Source organism: Myotis daubentonii, chromosome 14, assembly GCF_963259705.1.
Source record: "Myotis daubentonii chromosome 14, mMyoDau2.1, whole genome shotgun sequence".
Classification (NCBI taxonomy): Eukaryota; Metazoa; Chordata; class Mammalia; order Chiroptera; family Vespertilionidae; genus Myotis; species Myotis daubentonii.
The window spans coordinates 23,526,221-23,543,505 of NC_081853.1; the positions used below are offsets into that span (position 1 = coordinate 23,526,221).

Below are 17,285 nucleotides of genomic sequence, written 5' to 3' on the forward strand. Positions count from 1 at the left end.
CTGCTGCTGCTGCTGCCTTGCCAGTGCCCTGGTCTTCTCCAACTTAGGAGCTGGCAAGGAGGAACCAGTGCTAACCCAGTCTTTGTCTGGCTTCACAGCAAAGAAGGTCAAAGCTGCTCTACCAACCATGTCTGATCAGCAGCCCCTCCCCTGGCCCACTCTCTAGGGGATCTACAGGAGACATATGGCCAGTCAGCAGAGCTACCCTCTGCAGGCAGGCAGGGTCCAGACTTACAGTGTGAGCATTGTTGATCTTCTTCACATCCCACTGGCCTTCCCCAGTGTAGGTCAGCAGGGAGATGGCCCCATCTGAGCTCCCACAGGCCAGGATTAGGCCATAGTCATGGGGGGCCCAGCACACAGAATTTACTGCAGGAAGGAGGGAGGCACAGTGAGCAAACTTTGATTTTCCAGATTTACCATTTTGATAAATTTCTAAAAACAATTGCAGGGACCACCAGAGGGGAATTGTAACTTTGTCAATTGAAGAAATTTAAAACCCACCACCTGCTAGTATCATTTCCTAAACTAATGCCTATATTAACGAAAAGTAGGCTGGACAATTATCTGAGAATAAAGGCCAGTACTTAAAATGAATAAACCTTAAAGAACTGTATTATCTTTGCTTTTCTCATTTTGCTCTGGACTGGCTTTAGTCTTCGGGCCTATCTCCCATGTGGACGACCAGCAAAAAAGCCAACCCAAACCCAAGGGATCAATAAGCACCACAAGGGGAAAGAATCGAGCACTAGCCAGAACAGAGGCCTCTCTCACACCCAAGGACCACCCTCCCACCTCCTCCTGCCGCGCTCAGTGTACCTGAGGAGTCGTGTCCTGTGTGTTCGTGCGTCTTCTCCCAGGTGCCGTTTTCCTCTTTCCAGATAATAACTTTTCGGTCGTAGGAGCAGGATGCCAGGATATTGCCATACATGGGGTGGGCCCAGGCCACTTGCCACACTGGTCCCTCATGACTGCAAGGGGAGAGGGTCAGAGGCTGCTCAGATGGGCCAAGGAACCCACAGGGCTCTGCCAGTCCCTTCTGTGGACAGAAATGGCAGGCAGAGTGTGTCTCAGGACAGAACTGCCTAAGAATTTCAAAGGGAGACATAGAATGTCACTGCCAAAAGGGACTTCACTGAGCAGTGAGGACCTTGAGACCCAGGAGAGGCTTTTGTTGTTGTTAATCCTCACTTGAGGATGTTTTTCCATTGATTTTTAAAAAGAGTGGAAAGGAGAGGGAGAGATGCAGAGAGAAATATCAATGTGAGAGAGACACATCGATTGGTTGCCTCTGCATACACTCCCTGACCAGGGCCAAAGATTGAGCCTGCAATCAAGGTATGTGCCCTTGACCGGAATTGAACCCGGGACCCTTCAGTCCATGGGTCCACGTTCTATTCACTGAGCCAAACAGGCTAGGACTAAAGAGGCGCTGTAAGTGAGGCAGGACTCTAAGTTAGCCTCTCAGTCCCAACCCAGCAGAACCCTCACTTGCTCTAACACCTACTGTCATCAGCAGTCACTGATCAATCTAGGTTTTGCACCCACAAGCACTAAGTATCTGTAGAGTGAATCATTTATCCTCCCAAATGGTCAACTTCTTGAGGCAGCAGTATCTGTTTTGTTTTGGTATTTTCTGCTACTCTTTTAAAAAAAATTGCTCAAAAGGTACATCTCTTATCTTCTGATCTTTGTACGTTCACATGTTAAGTATCATCTGAGCATGTACCCTGTGCCAGGCTTGGTGCTGGGGCCATCTCTGGGTTCAGGGAGAGGTGGGCACCCAGCACATGAGAGGTAACTCTGCTTACAGCAAGCATGTCAAACTCGCGCCACACAGCGAATATTTTTGCAGCCCAGCCAATATAACGTATGTAAGAAATGTTTTAATAAAAATTTAGTAATTTAGTTTAACAATATCCTGTTATACACAATTATTAATAACAAACTACAATGTTCACTAATGACTGATTACTACAATTGTGTGCATTCATCTCCCTTATGTGCTTTACACGCAGGTGCACCATTTCTCTCCACTCATATTAGCAGTGAATATTTTAGCAGCCAATTGCCACTCATTAGTCTTGTACTGACTTGTTTGGTGTGCATAATAGGAAATATTTCGCTTTTGGAAAACAAAAAAAATAGGCTTATTTGTGTTACACTTATTAATTTGTACAGTTATCCAGTGTTTGGTAAGTTAATGTTCAAGAGAAAATATTTTTATTAAAATTTTCTATTATTTTATGTTAACAGTTACTCATTAATTTCAGCCCTTTGTATTCAGCATGTCTCTATCGAAATAAACCTACGTTTGTATGAAAATTGAAGCTTTTGTCTTTTTGTGGCCCACATCAACTTAAACCTTGCTTATTTGGCCCGTGTTAGCCTTTGAGTTTGACATCGTGGCTTACAGGGCCAGGTTCTCTCACGCCCCCTCTCCACTCACCGGCTGCTTTCCCTTAGGCAAGGACCATCTTCCCTACGGCTTAGTCTCTTAATGGAGGGATAAACAACACCTCTTTCATAGGCTGGGCATGAGGGAAATATCTGTGACAATTCACATAAAAAGCTTGCTCGGTACAAAAAAAGCCCCCCACTCAATGTCTGTCACTATTACTGCTGTCCCTGCTTCTCCTTCACCCCAAGTCTGCAGGCACTCAGAGTCTCCTCCCCCCTCTGGCTGGAACAATAGCACATTCCCAGGCCTTACAAAGGAGCTGCTAATGAAACTCTCAGTAGGTTCAAATATCCTACACCTAGCAAAGATTTAACCAAGGCAAAAAAATACTGGAGGTCTCAATTTATCCCTCCAATATTTCACATCTTTTGAGCATAAGAAAAACAGCAGAAAGGACTGAGTGGCAGCTGATGCGACCCCCTCTGTCAGGCTGGCAGCCAGGCATCACCCCAGGAGCTCTCTGCTCAGCCAGGGGGTGCTGCACAGAAAACGTGGCACTTGCCTCCTCAGTCACTTTTTTCTGGACACTCAGGAAGAAGGGAATGTCACCCCAAATGGCTCCTAAGTTGTGTCTTCTTTAATTCAGTTAACTAGCATGTACTGAGCACCTACTTGTCAGGGGTTTTTAAATTCTCTTACACAGTCTGGTGAAGGTTATGGTTCCTTTTTAGAACAATGGATCAAATACATAGAGCTAGGATTAGACAAGAAACCCAATTATATTGAAATACAGTTATGAAAACGTTAAAGAACAAATATGATACAGTGACATGTGTGCAGGTCTAGCAACCACTATTTTGAGATAGCTACAACTGTAATGTGATAGGAAAATATCTGACTTCCACTGGTAACAGGTACTATGAATACTACTGTGATTTCCAGCCTACATCCTTCATGGAAGGAAATGCTAAATATCAGTCACTGAAAATAAAGATGATGCTCTCCTCCTGCCTCAGTTCAACCCCTGAATTCTATCCATGAAACCCTTGGAGATCCATGGGATCCAGGTTAAAAACTCCCATTTATCTGAAAGGCAGTGAACCGAGGGAAAGCAATAGAGATGTGGCCATAAAAATGACAGCCAGGCCCTAACTGGTTTGGCTCAGTGGATAGAGCGTCGGCCTGTGGACTCAAGGGTCCCGGGTTCGATTCCGGTCAAGGGCATGCACCTTGGTTGCGGGCACATTCCCAGTAGGAGGTGTGCAGGAGGCAGCTGATTGATGTTTTTCTCTCATCGATGTTTCTGACTCTCTATCCCTCTCCCTTCCTCTCTGTGAAAAATCAATAAAATATATATTTTTTTAAAAATGATGGTCAGGATCTCAAGAATCTCAGTGGTGAGAAAGGGTAAACATTTGTAAATATAAACTAATATCTGCCGTGGACAAACAGGCGGAATTACGGGATTTATATACTCACCATTACATTCTTACATTACCACCTTTCAGTGACACTTAGATCATGCTGGGTAAGCAAAAAAGGAAGTTTCCCACATTCAAAAGTAGCTACTGAAGGCTTGCTGGGAGTCTGGGAGCAGGCAGCATCAGCTCATTTTGAGGGTGAGCGGGTAAAGGCTCCCAGGTAAACTGACTCTTGTCCAAGATCTTCTAGTGGGTACAGGGGTGGCAGAGCTGGATTCACTCCTGGATCCATCACCCCAGGATGCCAACTGAGGGCAGCAGGCTGGCTGGGACCCGAGTGTCCTCTCTGCTAACTGCACTGCGGGGCTGCTCTGCTCTGGCCCTCAGGCTTCCCTGCCCTCCCTGAAAAGCCCAATCATTGTCATCCTTGCCCACGGTTGGCTGCACTCACCCCCTGAGGTCTGCGATGAGGATCTGCCCTCCGTTGCGTACATCAAAGATTTTGACGGACCTGTCTGATGAGCAGGTTGCCAGGCGGGTGCCATAGTAGTCCATCTGGGCATCGTGCTGCAAAGGGAGGACAGCTCAGGAAGCCTGCAGGCTGGGTGGGTGGGGGCCAGTTACCAGGACAGAGAATCTAGTTTGGACCAGACTCTACCTGAAAGTAATCTAACCTCAAAGAATCATCACTATCAGGCAGGAAGCTAGCATGTCAACAATCTCACTTCTCTGACATGTAATACCTTTCCTAACGGGACAAGACAAACTATGCCCAGCTACCTGTAGACCCTTTATACACAGGGGAGCCCTTTCTCATCCGGTTCTGCAGGGTGGGTATGGGAGAAAAAAGCTGGCCTAGTCTCCTTCTTCCTCAGCCTCCACTGTGTTTTGAGGCTCTGTGAGTTACTGGGGACAACACCTGGAGTTCAGCTCAGCCCAGAACCAAAGGCTAATGCTGACCCAAAGGAGAAGAAATGGAATCAGTGTGGCCCCAATCAGGTACTCCATCATGCACATCTGGCCTAGACACAGGGTTCTATTCAGCACAGCTCCTTCCTCCATCCATGGCCCTGGATCCGTTGTGGACCTTTATTCCTGGGTTTCCGCTTGGCCTTTTTTTAAAAAAATTTTTCCTAGTAATGTGCCCGGCACCCCAGACTGTCAACATACATCTTAAATGTCACTCGTCCAACCACTGATAAATGGACTTCCGAGATGCTGACGGGTTATCAGAACCTCTGCCCACAGCTACTTGCCCAGCTGGGGCAATGACTCCTCCGAGTCACTACGCCTGCTGCTCCACTGTTTGCTGGCCCTTCCTATTCCAACAAATGGCACTTTCTTCAGCTATCCCACCTTGTGGATTTCAAGAACTACTAGCTGTCACTCTTGTGTTCATCAGGAACAATTATACCCTTTCAACAGAAGCAATCTGTCCCTGTGCTTCAACACTCTTTCCTCGCCTCCCTACTTAAAGAAAACTTCCTGATTCTTCTTGGAAGTCAATGCAGGTGTTAACACATTGCGTACCGAATAGAAATCTCCAAGACATACACCAGGGACCGCATGTTTTTGGGCAAACTGCACATTATTTAAATCATCATAATGCACTTTAGGTGTTGTTTTTCAATAATTATAACATTTTTATTTACAAAAACAATTAAACAACTAAAGTTCCTAGTACTTTTTTTAACGGATGGTATTGCGTAAAACATTTTCCTCTATGAAGAGGGACCAAACAAAATTTACCTAAGTATCTAGATTCGCTCCTTTTTCCATGGGCGTGAAAAAACGAGAACTCTCGTGAGCGGTCCTTAACAGATGGTGCGCGAAACACGAGAAAACTCCTGAGCGGTACGAAATGTGTTAAGACAGATTTCTCTGTAAATGTACTTCTGAAGCATTTCTCCTATAGAGTGCTATCACGCACTTTGGGAGGAAGTAGGGCGCAGTACCTAACAGATTTAAATCCTATCTCCTCAGCTTATCTGTTGTACAACCTTGGAAAAATTACCTAGTCTCCTTGAACCTCAGTTTCCTTATCTTTAAATGGGGCCACTTCAAGGGTTGTTATGAAGGTTAAATGAGATAATGAATGGAAAGTATTTAGCATGGGATCTGACACTTAGTGAGCATGCAGACATTAGTCATTACTATTTTGCCTTATCTGTTCCTCAAATCGAACCCACACAAGCAGGTATCACATTCATATTTTTCCCATTTTAACTATGAGGAAATCAAGGCTGGCTCAGAAGAGTCGAGATTGGCTAAGGAGTCTCAGATTGGATCTTATTCCTGATGGTGCCACACTAACTCCAAGGAGGTGTGATCTTAGAGCTAGACCACAGGGAACATAGACAACTCTGAGAAGGCCCAAAGGAACTACTGGTGGGCAGGAACCCTGGGAGGAAATGCTGTAAGCTGACCCGGGTCTTGCTCAAAGGCTGCCTGGACTGCTTGACCCTCATGAAGCAGAGTCTGCATCTTTGCTGGGGAGACTTTAATCTTTGAACCTTCTCCTATAGCCCTGTTGTCTTATACTGAGCCTGTGTTTGCCTCAGGAAACACCCTGAGTTAATGACTTCTGGTCCAAAGGTCCTTGTCTGGCACCTCTGTCTGTGGTGGTTCTACCTGACTCTGCCTTGGGCTTTTGCCAAGCCTGCCCCCTGCCTTCATACTGAGTCATCTTCCTACTCTCTTTTCTTTTAACCCCCTTTTCAATGGGGCTAAGAAGTGACAGCTGGAGAAAGACAGGTAGGAAGACTGTTGTCAATCTCTGTACCTACTCAGCCTGCATCCCAGACCCGGTTACTTTGTTGGTCAGAAGACTGAGGCCTTGAGTTACAAGCCAGTCCCAGTTTCCTCCCACCAGAGTGACCAGACCGCCACAGCCCTGCTAACTGAGAGGGCATTGCTGGGAGACTGACTATACCCCTGAAGCTGCAGTCTGACTGGCAAAGGCTGCAAAGCCACACTGGAATCACGAATGCTTCCCTCCCACAGAAATGCCCAGTTCCACAGCCCGTGGGGGAGGGCTGAAAGAATACTTACAATCATGTCCTCATGGGAGGTGTCCACAGTGTTAATTACTGACACCTAGAACCAGAGATATCATTGGTAAATGAACTGATGGCATCTAGAATGCAATCACCTTATTAAACCCACCCATCATTTCTAAAGTTCTTAACTGCATTTGTTCATGCATCCATTCACTCATTCAATCCAGTACCTTCTTTTTGCCAAGCACTGTGCCAGGAACTGGAGATACAGATACAAATAAGAGGTGCTTCTTGCCCCTGACAAGCTTGCACACAAGTAATCCTAACACAGCAAGATAATGACTTTAAAAGTGGTTTAGATACTATTCACATCCTGGCCAGGGCCAACCAGCATCTATTTTAACGACTCTCACCACCAGCCCGGATTGGGGAGCCAAGTGCTTTGGAGCAGCGGCCGCCCGCCCGCCGGGGGTCCCCGAGGTCCAAGGCTGGCGAGCGCTGCTGTGGGGACCGGAAGTGTCCTGGCCGTTGTTAAGTAGAAAGCGGCAGCTCTCAAAACACACCCGCTCTTCACAATCAGTGCGTTAGACATCCAATGAGAAAGAACTGACCGTCGGGCACAGGGGTTGCCAATTCTCAGGGGAAGAACCAGAGGCTCGGACGAGCACTGTAAACCGAGCCGCCGCGCCGAGCAAACGCTCAACCCAAAGTCCTGGCACCTGGGCCCCCCAGGTTTCCTAAAACCTCCCGGCACACGCGTGTTCCTGGGAGCACGCGTTTCCCGAACCCCCACTCGGTGCCAGGCTCAGGCCAATGCTTTCATCCATCAGTTCCCATCCAGTCGCTCACTCAGCGAGGAAGCGTGGAGAGAACCCACACTGTGGGTTCCACAGACTCGAAACGCCGAGGCCCTGCCCTCAGACACTTCGCCCACCCTGACACGCTTCCTCCAGTGCCCATTACCCCTGGGGGCCCGGCCCCGTCCCACACACACCACTGAGGAAGGTGAAGAGGGTTGGGACTTCGGCCCCGCCACCTCCCGCTCGGAGAGGCGTCCTCCTCGTCAAGTGTCGGTAACAGCACCTACTTTACGGTAAGGGCTGTGAGAGGGCTGAGAGTGCGAACAATGCTTGGCATTTACTAATGGCACAGTAGTTCCTACAATGTCCCTGGTTTTGTTTTCCATTGCTGGGGAGAAGGGAAGGAAGGAGCGAAAGGCGCGGCCGGCAGAGTTCCGGGCCTCTCCCCGCGAAAGGTACCGAGAGGCAGGGCCGGGGGCCCCCAACCTCTACGGGGTGGAAGGGACCTGAACGGCCCGGGCCTGGAGCTTGAACCTCAGCGCGGTCGGCGGGGGACGGTCAGACCAGGCGGGGACCCCGCTCGGCGTTCCGGGCCGCAACACTCACCATGGCTGCAGCGGCGGTGGCTCCCGGCCTCGGACGTGGCAACTCCCGGCGGCGCCTCCGACACCTCACTTCCGGCGTCGGGCTGGCCGGACGGGCTGTAGCGCAGGAGTCTCCGGGTAGCAACGCGCTCTGCTCGCACAAAGGTTCCGGGCTGCAGCGCCGCGCCCTCCTCTGGGCCCTCCTCTCTCCGTGAGGGGCGCGCGAGACCCACAATGGGCCTCTCATTTCCAAGGCTTTAGGTACTGAAGCTCTGGCCGGTCTTCTCTCCTGGCCAACCCTGCCCCCCCTCCCCCCCAGTTCCCCCAGATCCTTACGTGATAGAAAGGATTCCTAACTACAGCTTCACCTGTTTACCTGGGATTCTAGGTGCAAAGGGCCTTATGATGAACTCTGAAGGATGATCAATTTTGGGGGGAGTGGGTAGACTGGTCCTAGTGCTTCCTTGTTGTTAGTCCCTCCTCAGGATCCAAGGCTGGGACCAGGGGCCGAGAAGGCTGGGGGAATGCCCTCTACTAGAGGCTGAGCCTGCTCGCCCTGCCTTTTCCAAGCCATGGGATCCCTAAACTGCCTCTTTGCACAGTTCTGGGACCTGGGGAGCCTGGCCCATCAGGTAGATTTCCCCAGGCAAAGAGGATTCTCAGCCAAGCGTCAGCAGCTAGAGCTCAGGATCCACCCCCCAGTGTTCCCAGTCCTGAGGTCCCTGGCTTCCCACAAGCACAGTGAGAACGCTGCACTCTGGATAGAGCCTGGGGCTCCCCTCAGGTCTGGCAGCCCTGGGCCCCTCTTGACAAGGAGTGTAGTGACTTGAGTGGAGCCTGGGCTCCCCTTGGGTAAGTCGCAGTTCCTCAGTTCCCTCTTCTATAAAGGGGTGTTGCGGGGCGGGGGGAGACCCTGGCTGGAGATGGTCACTACTGGAGGGAGGATGTTAAGTCTCAGAAAGTGTGATAGATCCAGACCATTAAGGAGCTTTGGAGAAGCCGAGGGGAGTGGGTCTTACAAAATCCAGGGCTGGGCCTCTGGGCAGCAACCCACCTTCTCACCTCCACCTCAGCTTTCAAGACTCCTTATTTCCTTCGAATGAAGACATATTGCAGGGGTGTGAGGGGGTGGTGCTTAGAGTGGAGCAGGGAATAAAGGGGGCAGGGCTCTTGGGTTTCCTGTATTTCAAGGGATAGGCCCTCCCTGGCCTTGGATCTGTATTTGCATCACTGACCATCTGGGTGATAAAGTCATCTCATGGCCTATGTGGCTCAGTGGTTGAGCATCGACCTATGAACCAGGAGGTCATGGTTTGATCCCCGGTCAGGATATATACTTGAGTTGTAGGCTTGATCCCCAGTAGGGGTGTGCAGGAGGCAGCCAGTCAATGTTTCTCATCATTCATGTTTCTATCTCTCTCTCCCTTTCACTTCCTCTCTGAAATCAGTAGAAATATATTTAAAAAATAAAGTCATATCCTTCTCTCTGAGCCTCACTTTTCTTGAGTGGAAAATGGGAACAATGGCATATTAGGTATAATACAAATATAGGGGCATAGTTGTTATTGGAAGAATTCCTTGGTGTGGGTGTTGAAGTTGGAGAGATTGGGGATTTGGGACAAGCAATGCAACTATCTTATTCATTAAGGTATTTGCTGGTGGGACTGAACAGCATTATAACTGGCACTCAAAACCTCTCTGAACAGCATTATAATTGGCACTCAAAACCTCTCTAGAGGTTTTGAGTGCCAATTCTGGCATAAAAACTGCTCTGTATCAGTACTCTATCTCCTAATTACTTGGTGGGCACACCCTCTACTTCTCTGAGCTGCTGTTTCCTCTTCTGTTAAGTGGGTATTACAATAATACCTCCTCTGAAAGTTGATGTTGGGATTAAATGGATCCTGGATGTGAAACTGTTTGGAAGTTGGATGGGCCTGTGGTGCTTGATCTGGGGATCAATTCTCCCTGAAAAGAGCTGGGATTTAGTGTGTGTGTGTGATGTGTGCATGTGCAACCCTCAACCTTTGGACCAACATTGGGGATTAGGGTGCCAGGCCCCCTTCTGTTAACCTCCCCAGTAGGGGATGCCACCTACATCTTTTGTCCATATCTTCAATCACCTTGCTCTGGTTAATACCAGACCCCAAATCAGGCCATTCTGAGCTTTCCCAATTTGTGCCCCTACCTCCCAGAGTCTCTGCTCCCTGAATCTCTTCCTCCTCCTCCTCTTCCTCCTTCCTTTGGTCTCTTCACCCCAAGTCTTGCTGTCTGAGACTGTTAACCGTGGAAGGTTAATGACTCCTGGCAGGCTAAACTTGTATCCCTCAAATGGTAGATGTTGGAAAGGTGCGACTTGCTGGAAGGAGAGAGACCACCCACTGAGCTGTACACCCTGGGGCAAAGTGCCTTCCCCTCCCAGGGACTCAGTTTCCCCTGAGTTCTGATCCACGAGGGTGGGGACCCAGTTGTCCTTTGGAAAAAGGCCTTGTGATGTGTACGGTGTCTGTGTTTCCACGTGTGCATTTATTGTTATTGCTCAGTATAGTGTTGAAAAGGCAGACAAATCCCATTAATTACAAAAAGCACAAGCCAGAGATACAGAGAAATAAAGAGTGTACAATAAGAGCACAGTCACTTTCCAGCCCCGATTGTCCCAGAACCCCCCTACCCAGAGCCTGGGCAGCTTGTGGAAGCTGGAGGCGGCACCATTTCCTCGCTACTCTGTTATAAAATATGTGCACACAAGAGTTAGCAAAGTGTGGCGACCCCCGAGAGGAAAGGTTCGGAGGGGAAGCACCACAGGCATTACAAAACAGACTTAGGGGGCTGAGAAGGGCAGCCTCAGATATCTTATTTTCTGCAGAAGGGTGATGGCTGATACTCAGGACCTAGGATCCCCCCTCTCCCCACTTGGGCAAATAAGATCTCTACATCAAAACCAGGAGAGCTTGGTTTGGAACTTGGGAAGGACCTAGGGATTTCTGCTGTTGTCTGATTTAGGTCTTGGCTCTGGAAGACCCAAAAGCCTTCAAGAAATGCACCCCCCCCCCGCCCAGATCTTCTAATGGTGGAGTCTTGGACACTATGGAGAGAGTTTTGGATGGGAGGCATGTCACAGTGAGCCCAGCTGACAGCCTCCTGTAAGTAGAATAACAACAGTAGGGGGATTCATGGTGGTGAGAAGGTCCAGACAAGAAATTGCTGCATCCCAAAGGACGTATGAAACAACCACTGGAAACTTTGAATAAAGAGCAAAAAAGCAGTTCAGGAAAGGGAGGCAGGAATAAACATTTCTCCAGGAGGAGAATTAGACAACCAAGTGGGTGACTTTGGGTCCCAAACTGGGATTGGGGGCGGGGGGGGGGTGGCGTTGGTGGCCTCTCCTAATGACACCCTGGCCGAGGGAGCAAGTGGGAGTATGAAATGAATGTTGGGCTTCCCTCAAGATTCAGGATGCCCCTTCTGTTTCTCCTCACAGGACACTCTATTTAGGGACTCCGAGTGGACAGTACTTACAATGGCAGGAAGATGTTTACACACAGAATGACAGGGCCCGTTATTTGAGGTGGGTGGAGGACTTGCGAAATTTTAGTTTACTGGGAAGAACAGGTGTGAGAGAATAATCAGGAAATTTTGTGAAGAGTGAAGAGTACTTATCCTACCACATGATAAAACATTATAACATATCCTACCATATAATAACACATTATATAAAGCGACAATAATTAAAGTTATGTGGCTGGTGCCAGATGAGACACCCAGAAAGGGAATAGAAGGTAAATTCCAGAAATAGACCCACATCTATCTCTGCTACCAGCAGAGAGCAGTATGTTAAAGGTGACATTTCAACATGGTTGGGGAAAAGAGGGGCTGTTCACTGACTGGGATACCCAGGATAAGACAGGTCCAGAGTCCTGGCATCATTGCAGTCACTGCCATTGGTCTGGTCTCAGAAGTAGGACAACCTCCCTCTTGCCAACTCTATGCTCTGGTTGGGACAAGGGGCCCAGGGGCCATGGTGAAGGGGCCAGTCAAGGCTGCTTCTGAGTCAGGGAAAGGGCTGCCCAAGTTGAGGGAAGGAAACCCCTCGGTTTCCGCCCTGCCTGCCTCCAAAGGCGGGTCACTGGATGGGCCCTCTGCTCCTCCCTCAGCTGTGGGGAGAGACGACTTGGTGAGCTTAGACCTAGAACTGAGTCTCCTCCTGCAGCCCTTGTCCGGAGGACAGAAAGGAAGCTAAGTGGACGGTGCAGTTATAGAAATAAGTATTAGTTACAGGATATATATTTACTAGATTCTGTTTGATTTTTTTTTTGGCCTTTTTTTTTTTTTTTAAACCACACACATTTCAGAACCACAGTGCGGGAGTAAGAAGAGTCAGCAATTGAAAGCATTGCATAGTATTAAATGAACAGAGACGGTGAGTTCTTTATTTACAATTATTGTCTAGATAAAAAAATTCATAAAAACAGATGAATGGTCATAAATTATTTACCCCCTAATGGGGTGAACTGCCAAACGTACCCCATGCTGCTAGATATAGGACACAGAGTGCAAGCTTTATGTACTACAGTGAGTTTTGACAAACCCAATCATTTCCTGTGTGTGTGGATGTGTGTGCAAGCGTCAGAGGGAGGGTGTGTGCGTGTGTGCGTGTGCGTGTGCGTGTGCGTGTGCGTGAGCATCCATCATTCCTGACAAGAAAAGACCAACCCTAACGCGGGGCATTCTCGGTAGCTCCCGTGGCTCCCCGTTCCCCCAGCTATGATCCACTCGGAAACCCCTTCTGTTTCCCTTGCGTCCTGGCCCCAAGTAAATAGGGAGCGTGGTGTGCAAGGGCAGCTTTCCCAGGGCCATGGAATGAGGTCAGGGGCACAGGATTGGAACCAAGAAGTGGGGAGATGGAAAACTTTGAGAAAAGGAAACTACAAAACCCCCATGTTCCAAGGCTGCCCAACATTCTGCATGTGCAGGGCTTTCCTCTCTCGGCAGGCTGGCTTTTGGTGGTGTTGGTATTGGAATCCAATCAGCCTATTGAGGGCTGGTCACCCCTTTGGGGATGCAGTTTCCTCTGCTGGGTACGTTCAGAGATATTCCTTCTCGACATTCAGGCGATGCTCGTGCGCAAAGAAGGTCCTCCTTCCAGGAAGATTTCGCCAGGTGGGATGGGCTGACTTGGGGTCCCACACCCTCAGGTTTCTCCAGATGTAGGCCCTCCCAGCTGACTATGGCTCTTTTCCCGCGTGGCTCTCCTCTTGTGTGTGGAAGAATTCTCTGGGCCTGGAGAAGGGAAGGGGCCGGGGTGATGCAGAGCAACTGTGGGAAGGGTCCTTATGAGGAATGAATTTCACAAGCGAGGCGGGACGTGTTTGGTTTTCCTTGAAGCATGGGACATCATCGATCATGGTATTCAAAATGTCTTTTGCACTGTACAAGTTTATGGAAAAAGATCGTATGCTGAAAAGTCTCAAAGCAAACTTTGTATTAAATACAAAAGTTCTTTTATGAAAAAAGCTGATACCCACAAAGTGCTTAGCAGTTAGGAGGCTGACATACAATTAATTGAGCTCTTATTACGTGGGATTACTAGTGCTGTAATTGTCTTGAGGGAAAAATAACCTCCCCTTCTCACCTGTGATACTGTAGGGTTTCAGAATGGCTTTCTGTCGGGAAAGCGACTTGCTGTTAAAAGGCTACAGTATATATTGCGACTATAGGAAGACAGTTTGGTTTAAAAATCACACTGAATACATCTCAATATACACATCATAAGGTTTGTTCGGATCTAAATAGTGCAGAGAAAAAGGCTATTCTTCTTCAAAAATAAAAATAAAAGCAGCAAGCCATAATGATCCTCATCCAATACACCAACAGCTTAAATGCTGCAATTAATAAGGGAATAAACCTCTAAATTACTAACTAAAAAAAAAAAATCAACACAATAGCATTTATAATATTGCAACACTACCTCAATCTCTAAACAGACAGCGCCAAAGAGAACCCCTTTGCGAAATGCTCTTTGTAAACCCAAGCGAGTTTCACTGAGAGAAAAGTCTTCAACAAAATGCTTTACTCCCGTCATCCTTGGGCCGGGATGACCCTTAGTGCTCCCAAGCCCACGAAGCCTTCTCTCTCCTCTCCCTTTGTCTACGGAGCATGGTGTTAAAGCCCTCAGGATGGACACTTGGTAACTTTTGGCTTCTGCCTGAGCCTCCTGTGGTAGTGACATTATTGAACGGAAATAGCAGGCAAAAATCAGAGCATGGCTATCGTAAAACATCAAGGATGCAATCCAGGGAAGTGTCTGTTGAGCTGAGCTGTTTTTATAGCATCTCAGCCACCAGTGTTCTTAAACCATACAAATAGCCAAAGACATTATCTACAGGTTTGTAAACAAATTACATTCTTCTTTTAGAACATAAATAAGTTAAAATAGAGCAATTTAAGCAGAAACAAGGCAACATGCCGGCAAAGAAACTTTATATATCCATGTATATATATTTATATATATATATATATCTACCTATCTATATGGACGTATACAGTCTTGAGTAAGTATACGTTGATATAGATATAAATAAATGGATATAACCTTGTGAGTGTCTATGAAGTTCTTCGGTTCCATTGGTGCAAATCTACTAGGCGAGTTAAGCTCTGCAATGTCAAAAAGTTGTTAAATTAACCTATACAACTGAGACCATGCTTTGCAAGCATTTCAAAAATTCACAGACCAGTGGATTGGATAAATAGTCTCAGAAAATAGTCTGTTTGCAGTTCCCGCCTAAGAAAACAAACAAAAACCCTCCCCAGCCCCCCAAAACCAAACAAGCGGAGGACTGGAAGTGTACAGTACATTCATGCAGGGGACATGGCGGCTGGGCGGGCGCATGGCTGGTCCATGTGTGGGCAGGAGCCAGGAAGGGCTTGTTCTGGGAAAATCGCTCACTCCCTTAAGCCCAGGAGGAGACCCTGCCCCTTGCCTCAAAGTGAGAAAGAGTTCAAACAGCATCACAGCCAGAAAAAGGGTCTGTTGGGTGGAAACGTTGGTTTTTCTCTCCAGTATTTGGTTTCCTGTTGTTGCTCGTTGCTGCTTGAGTGAGTTGGGTGTCTGGATGGGTGGGTGCCCGGGAGGTGGGTGGCGGTGGGGTCCTCAGCTAAAGCGACGTCTCCAGGCTGTGGATGGGGCTCCCTGGACTTGAAGAGGTAGCTGATTTGCTTGTGTCGGTCGTCAGGTTGATCCCGCTGTCGATGGCGCTGTTGTTCTTGTTGAGCGATGACGGCGGGCTCGAGTTCTGCTTGAGCGCGGCATCTTCTTCCAGGTCGGTGTCATCGATGAGGGGGATGTGGGGCTGTGAATCTTCGATCCGGAATTCAGGATGAGCCATGAAATTATGGATGGAGGTTCGAGACTCAGGCTTTTCTAGACCTTCATAGAGAGAGCTACGGAACGCCTTCACGACGCGGATCTGCAAGGGAAGTGTAGGGGTGAGAAGCAGTGCCCTGGTGTGTGTGTGTGTGTGTGTGTGCTCTGGGGGGCTTGGAGGAGGGGCAGGTGGGAGAGGGATTAGGGCACAGAAAGTGGGTGGAATCCATAGTCTCGGAGTGTTATGAGCATGGACAGGAGAGGGAAGATTGGAAGAGGGGCTCAGGTTATATGCATCCATGAGGTTTTTAGCATTGCTTTGGTTTTGGTCAAAACGACAATATTAGGATAGGAGAAATCAAGCCCCATCAAAGGGATGATGGGAAACTGGTCAGAGGAAGCATGGTCCACTCTGGCGGGCACCCAGACCTAGGGAGAGACTGAGCCTTGTTAACTTTAAAGCAGGTTCGACCATGCAGAAGGGTGATGATGGGGCCAGGTGGGAACAGAATAGGAAGGAGGAAAAGCTATTTTTTAAAAAAGTAATCTTAAAAAAAACCCCACACGCAGTTAAGAAACCATACCACATGGAACAGATAACATGTCACAAACAGAAAAGGAACAGAAAGGAGAGACAGATGGATAAACCCGGATGAGAGAAGTCACACGAGGGCCAAACAGAGAACAGGAACGTCAAAACGAAGGCAGCAAAGCAAACCAAAGCCAACCCAGGGCTTTCTGGGGTGCAGAGCAGAGGCAGCCAGAAAGCACGAAGGAGCCGGCGGACGGGCGACATTCGGGAGGGGAGCATGCCACGGTGGAGGTCAGGAACCACACGGCACACGCAGACAGACACACGCTACACTTGGAAGCCTGGACAATGTGAACGGAGGTCGTTTGTACCCAACGTTTCTTTCCTTCATGCATTTGGGAGGTAAACACTCGAGTATTGACTCAAAGCCCTGGCCAGCCATTGTAGTTGGCTTATTTCCTGGGGTATTTGATTTTTTTATTTGTGCCTTGAAAACACAAAACCAAAAAACGAGGCCAGAATCAGAGGGTCAATCCCCGCCCTGGGTGGGGCTCTAAGGGAGTGTGGAACTGAACTCAAAACAGCAAGTTCTTTCGTTTTCTGTGTCTCAGTTGGAACCTGTGGTTCTCTGAAGAATGGAAGGAGGTGGGGCCTTGCATCCACCGGGCTAGTGGGAAGAGCACTGGACCTGGAGTCTGAGTCCTAGCTCTGCCACCTCTGGTGCTTGACAGTGGGTGAGCCATACTCCCTCCCTGGCCATCCTCTGTCCTTGCGGGGTGCAGAGAACAGGACCCTCACTTAGAAGAGGGGTCCCTCCTCTGGACACCTAGGAGGGGGAGCCATGACTGTTAGCTCAAGGGACCGAGGGGACTTGGGACAAAGTTCTTCCCTCTCTTTTCCCAGCCCGCCTCACAGTAGAGCAGCAGCAAGGGGAGTGCAGTGGGGGCAGCAGCAGTGCCTCCAAGGAGCAGAGCCTCAGCCGAAGTGGCTGTGGTCCTGAGGGCACCCTGCATAGCCTTCCCTGCAGAGCAGCGGCTGCTCCCACACCATAGGCCTGTGGGGGGCAGAGGACGAGACCCAGGGCCAGCTCGGTGGTGGGGCAAGGTGGGGGAAAGCCTCTCCATGGAAATGAGTTCTCTTGATGACTGTGGCTGATGGTTTCAAGTGTCACAGCTCAGGGTTTAT

At 48.8% G+C, this 17,285-nt stretch overlaps 2 protein-coding genes across 17 annotated transcripts in view; both read right to left on the minus strand.

The window, feature by feature from the left end:
- SEC13 (SEC13 homolog, nuclear pore and COPII coat complex component) overlaps positions 1-8,483 on the minus strand; it is a 28,521-nt gene extending 20,038 nt beyond the window's left edge. The window contains exons 1-5 of one of the 3 annotated variants that reach the window (XM_059663540.1): positions 8,228-8,483; positions 6,874-6,918; positions 4,274-4,389; positions 820-971; positions 236-369 (exon numbers count right to left, since the gene is read on the minus strand). In XM_059663540.1, the coding sequence (XP_059519523.1) occupies positions 236-369; positions 820-971; positions 4,274-4,389; positions 6,874-6,918; positions 8,228-8,452 (672 nt within the window). In that variant the 5' untranslated portion in view covers positions 8,453-8,483. Of the gene's footprint in view, positions 1-235; positions 370-819; positions 972-4,273; positions 4,390-6,873; positions 6,919-7,815; positions 7,835-8,227 lie in introns of those variants that run through there. The other 2 variants (XM_059663542.1, XM_059663541.1) reach the window with 2 other exon arrangements.
- Positions 8,484-12,603: 4,120 nt separating this feature from the next.
- ATP2B2 (ATPase plasma membrane Ca2+ transporting 2) overlaps positions 12,604-17,285 on the minus strand; it is a 205,256-nt gene continuing 200,574 nt past the window's right edge. For 10 of the 14 annotated variants that reach the window (XM_059663572.1, XM_059663569.1, XM_059663562.1 and 7 more), the window contains one exon: positions 12,604-15,671. In XM_059663572.1, the coding sequence (XP_059519555.1) occupies positions 15,360-15,671 (312 nt within the window). In that variant the 3' untranslated portion in view covers positions 12,604-15,359. The remainder of the gene's footprint in view (positions 15,672-17,285) is intronic. The other 4 variants (XM_059663576.1, XM_059663574.1, XM_059663571.1 and 1 more) reach the window with 1 other exon arrangement.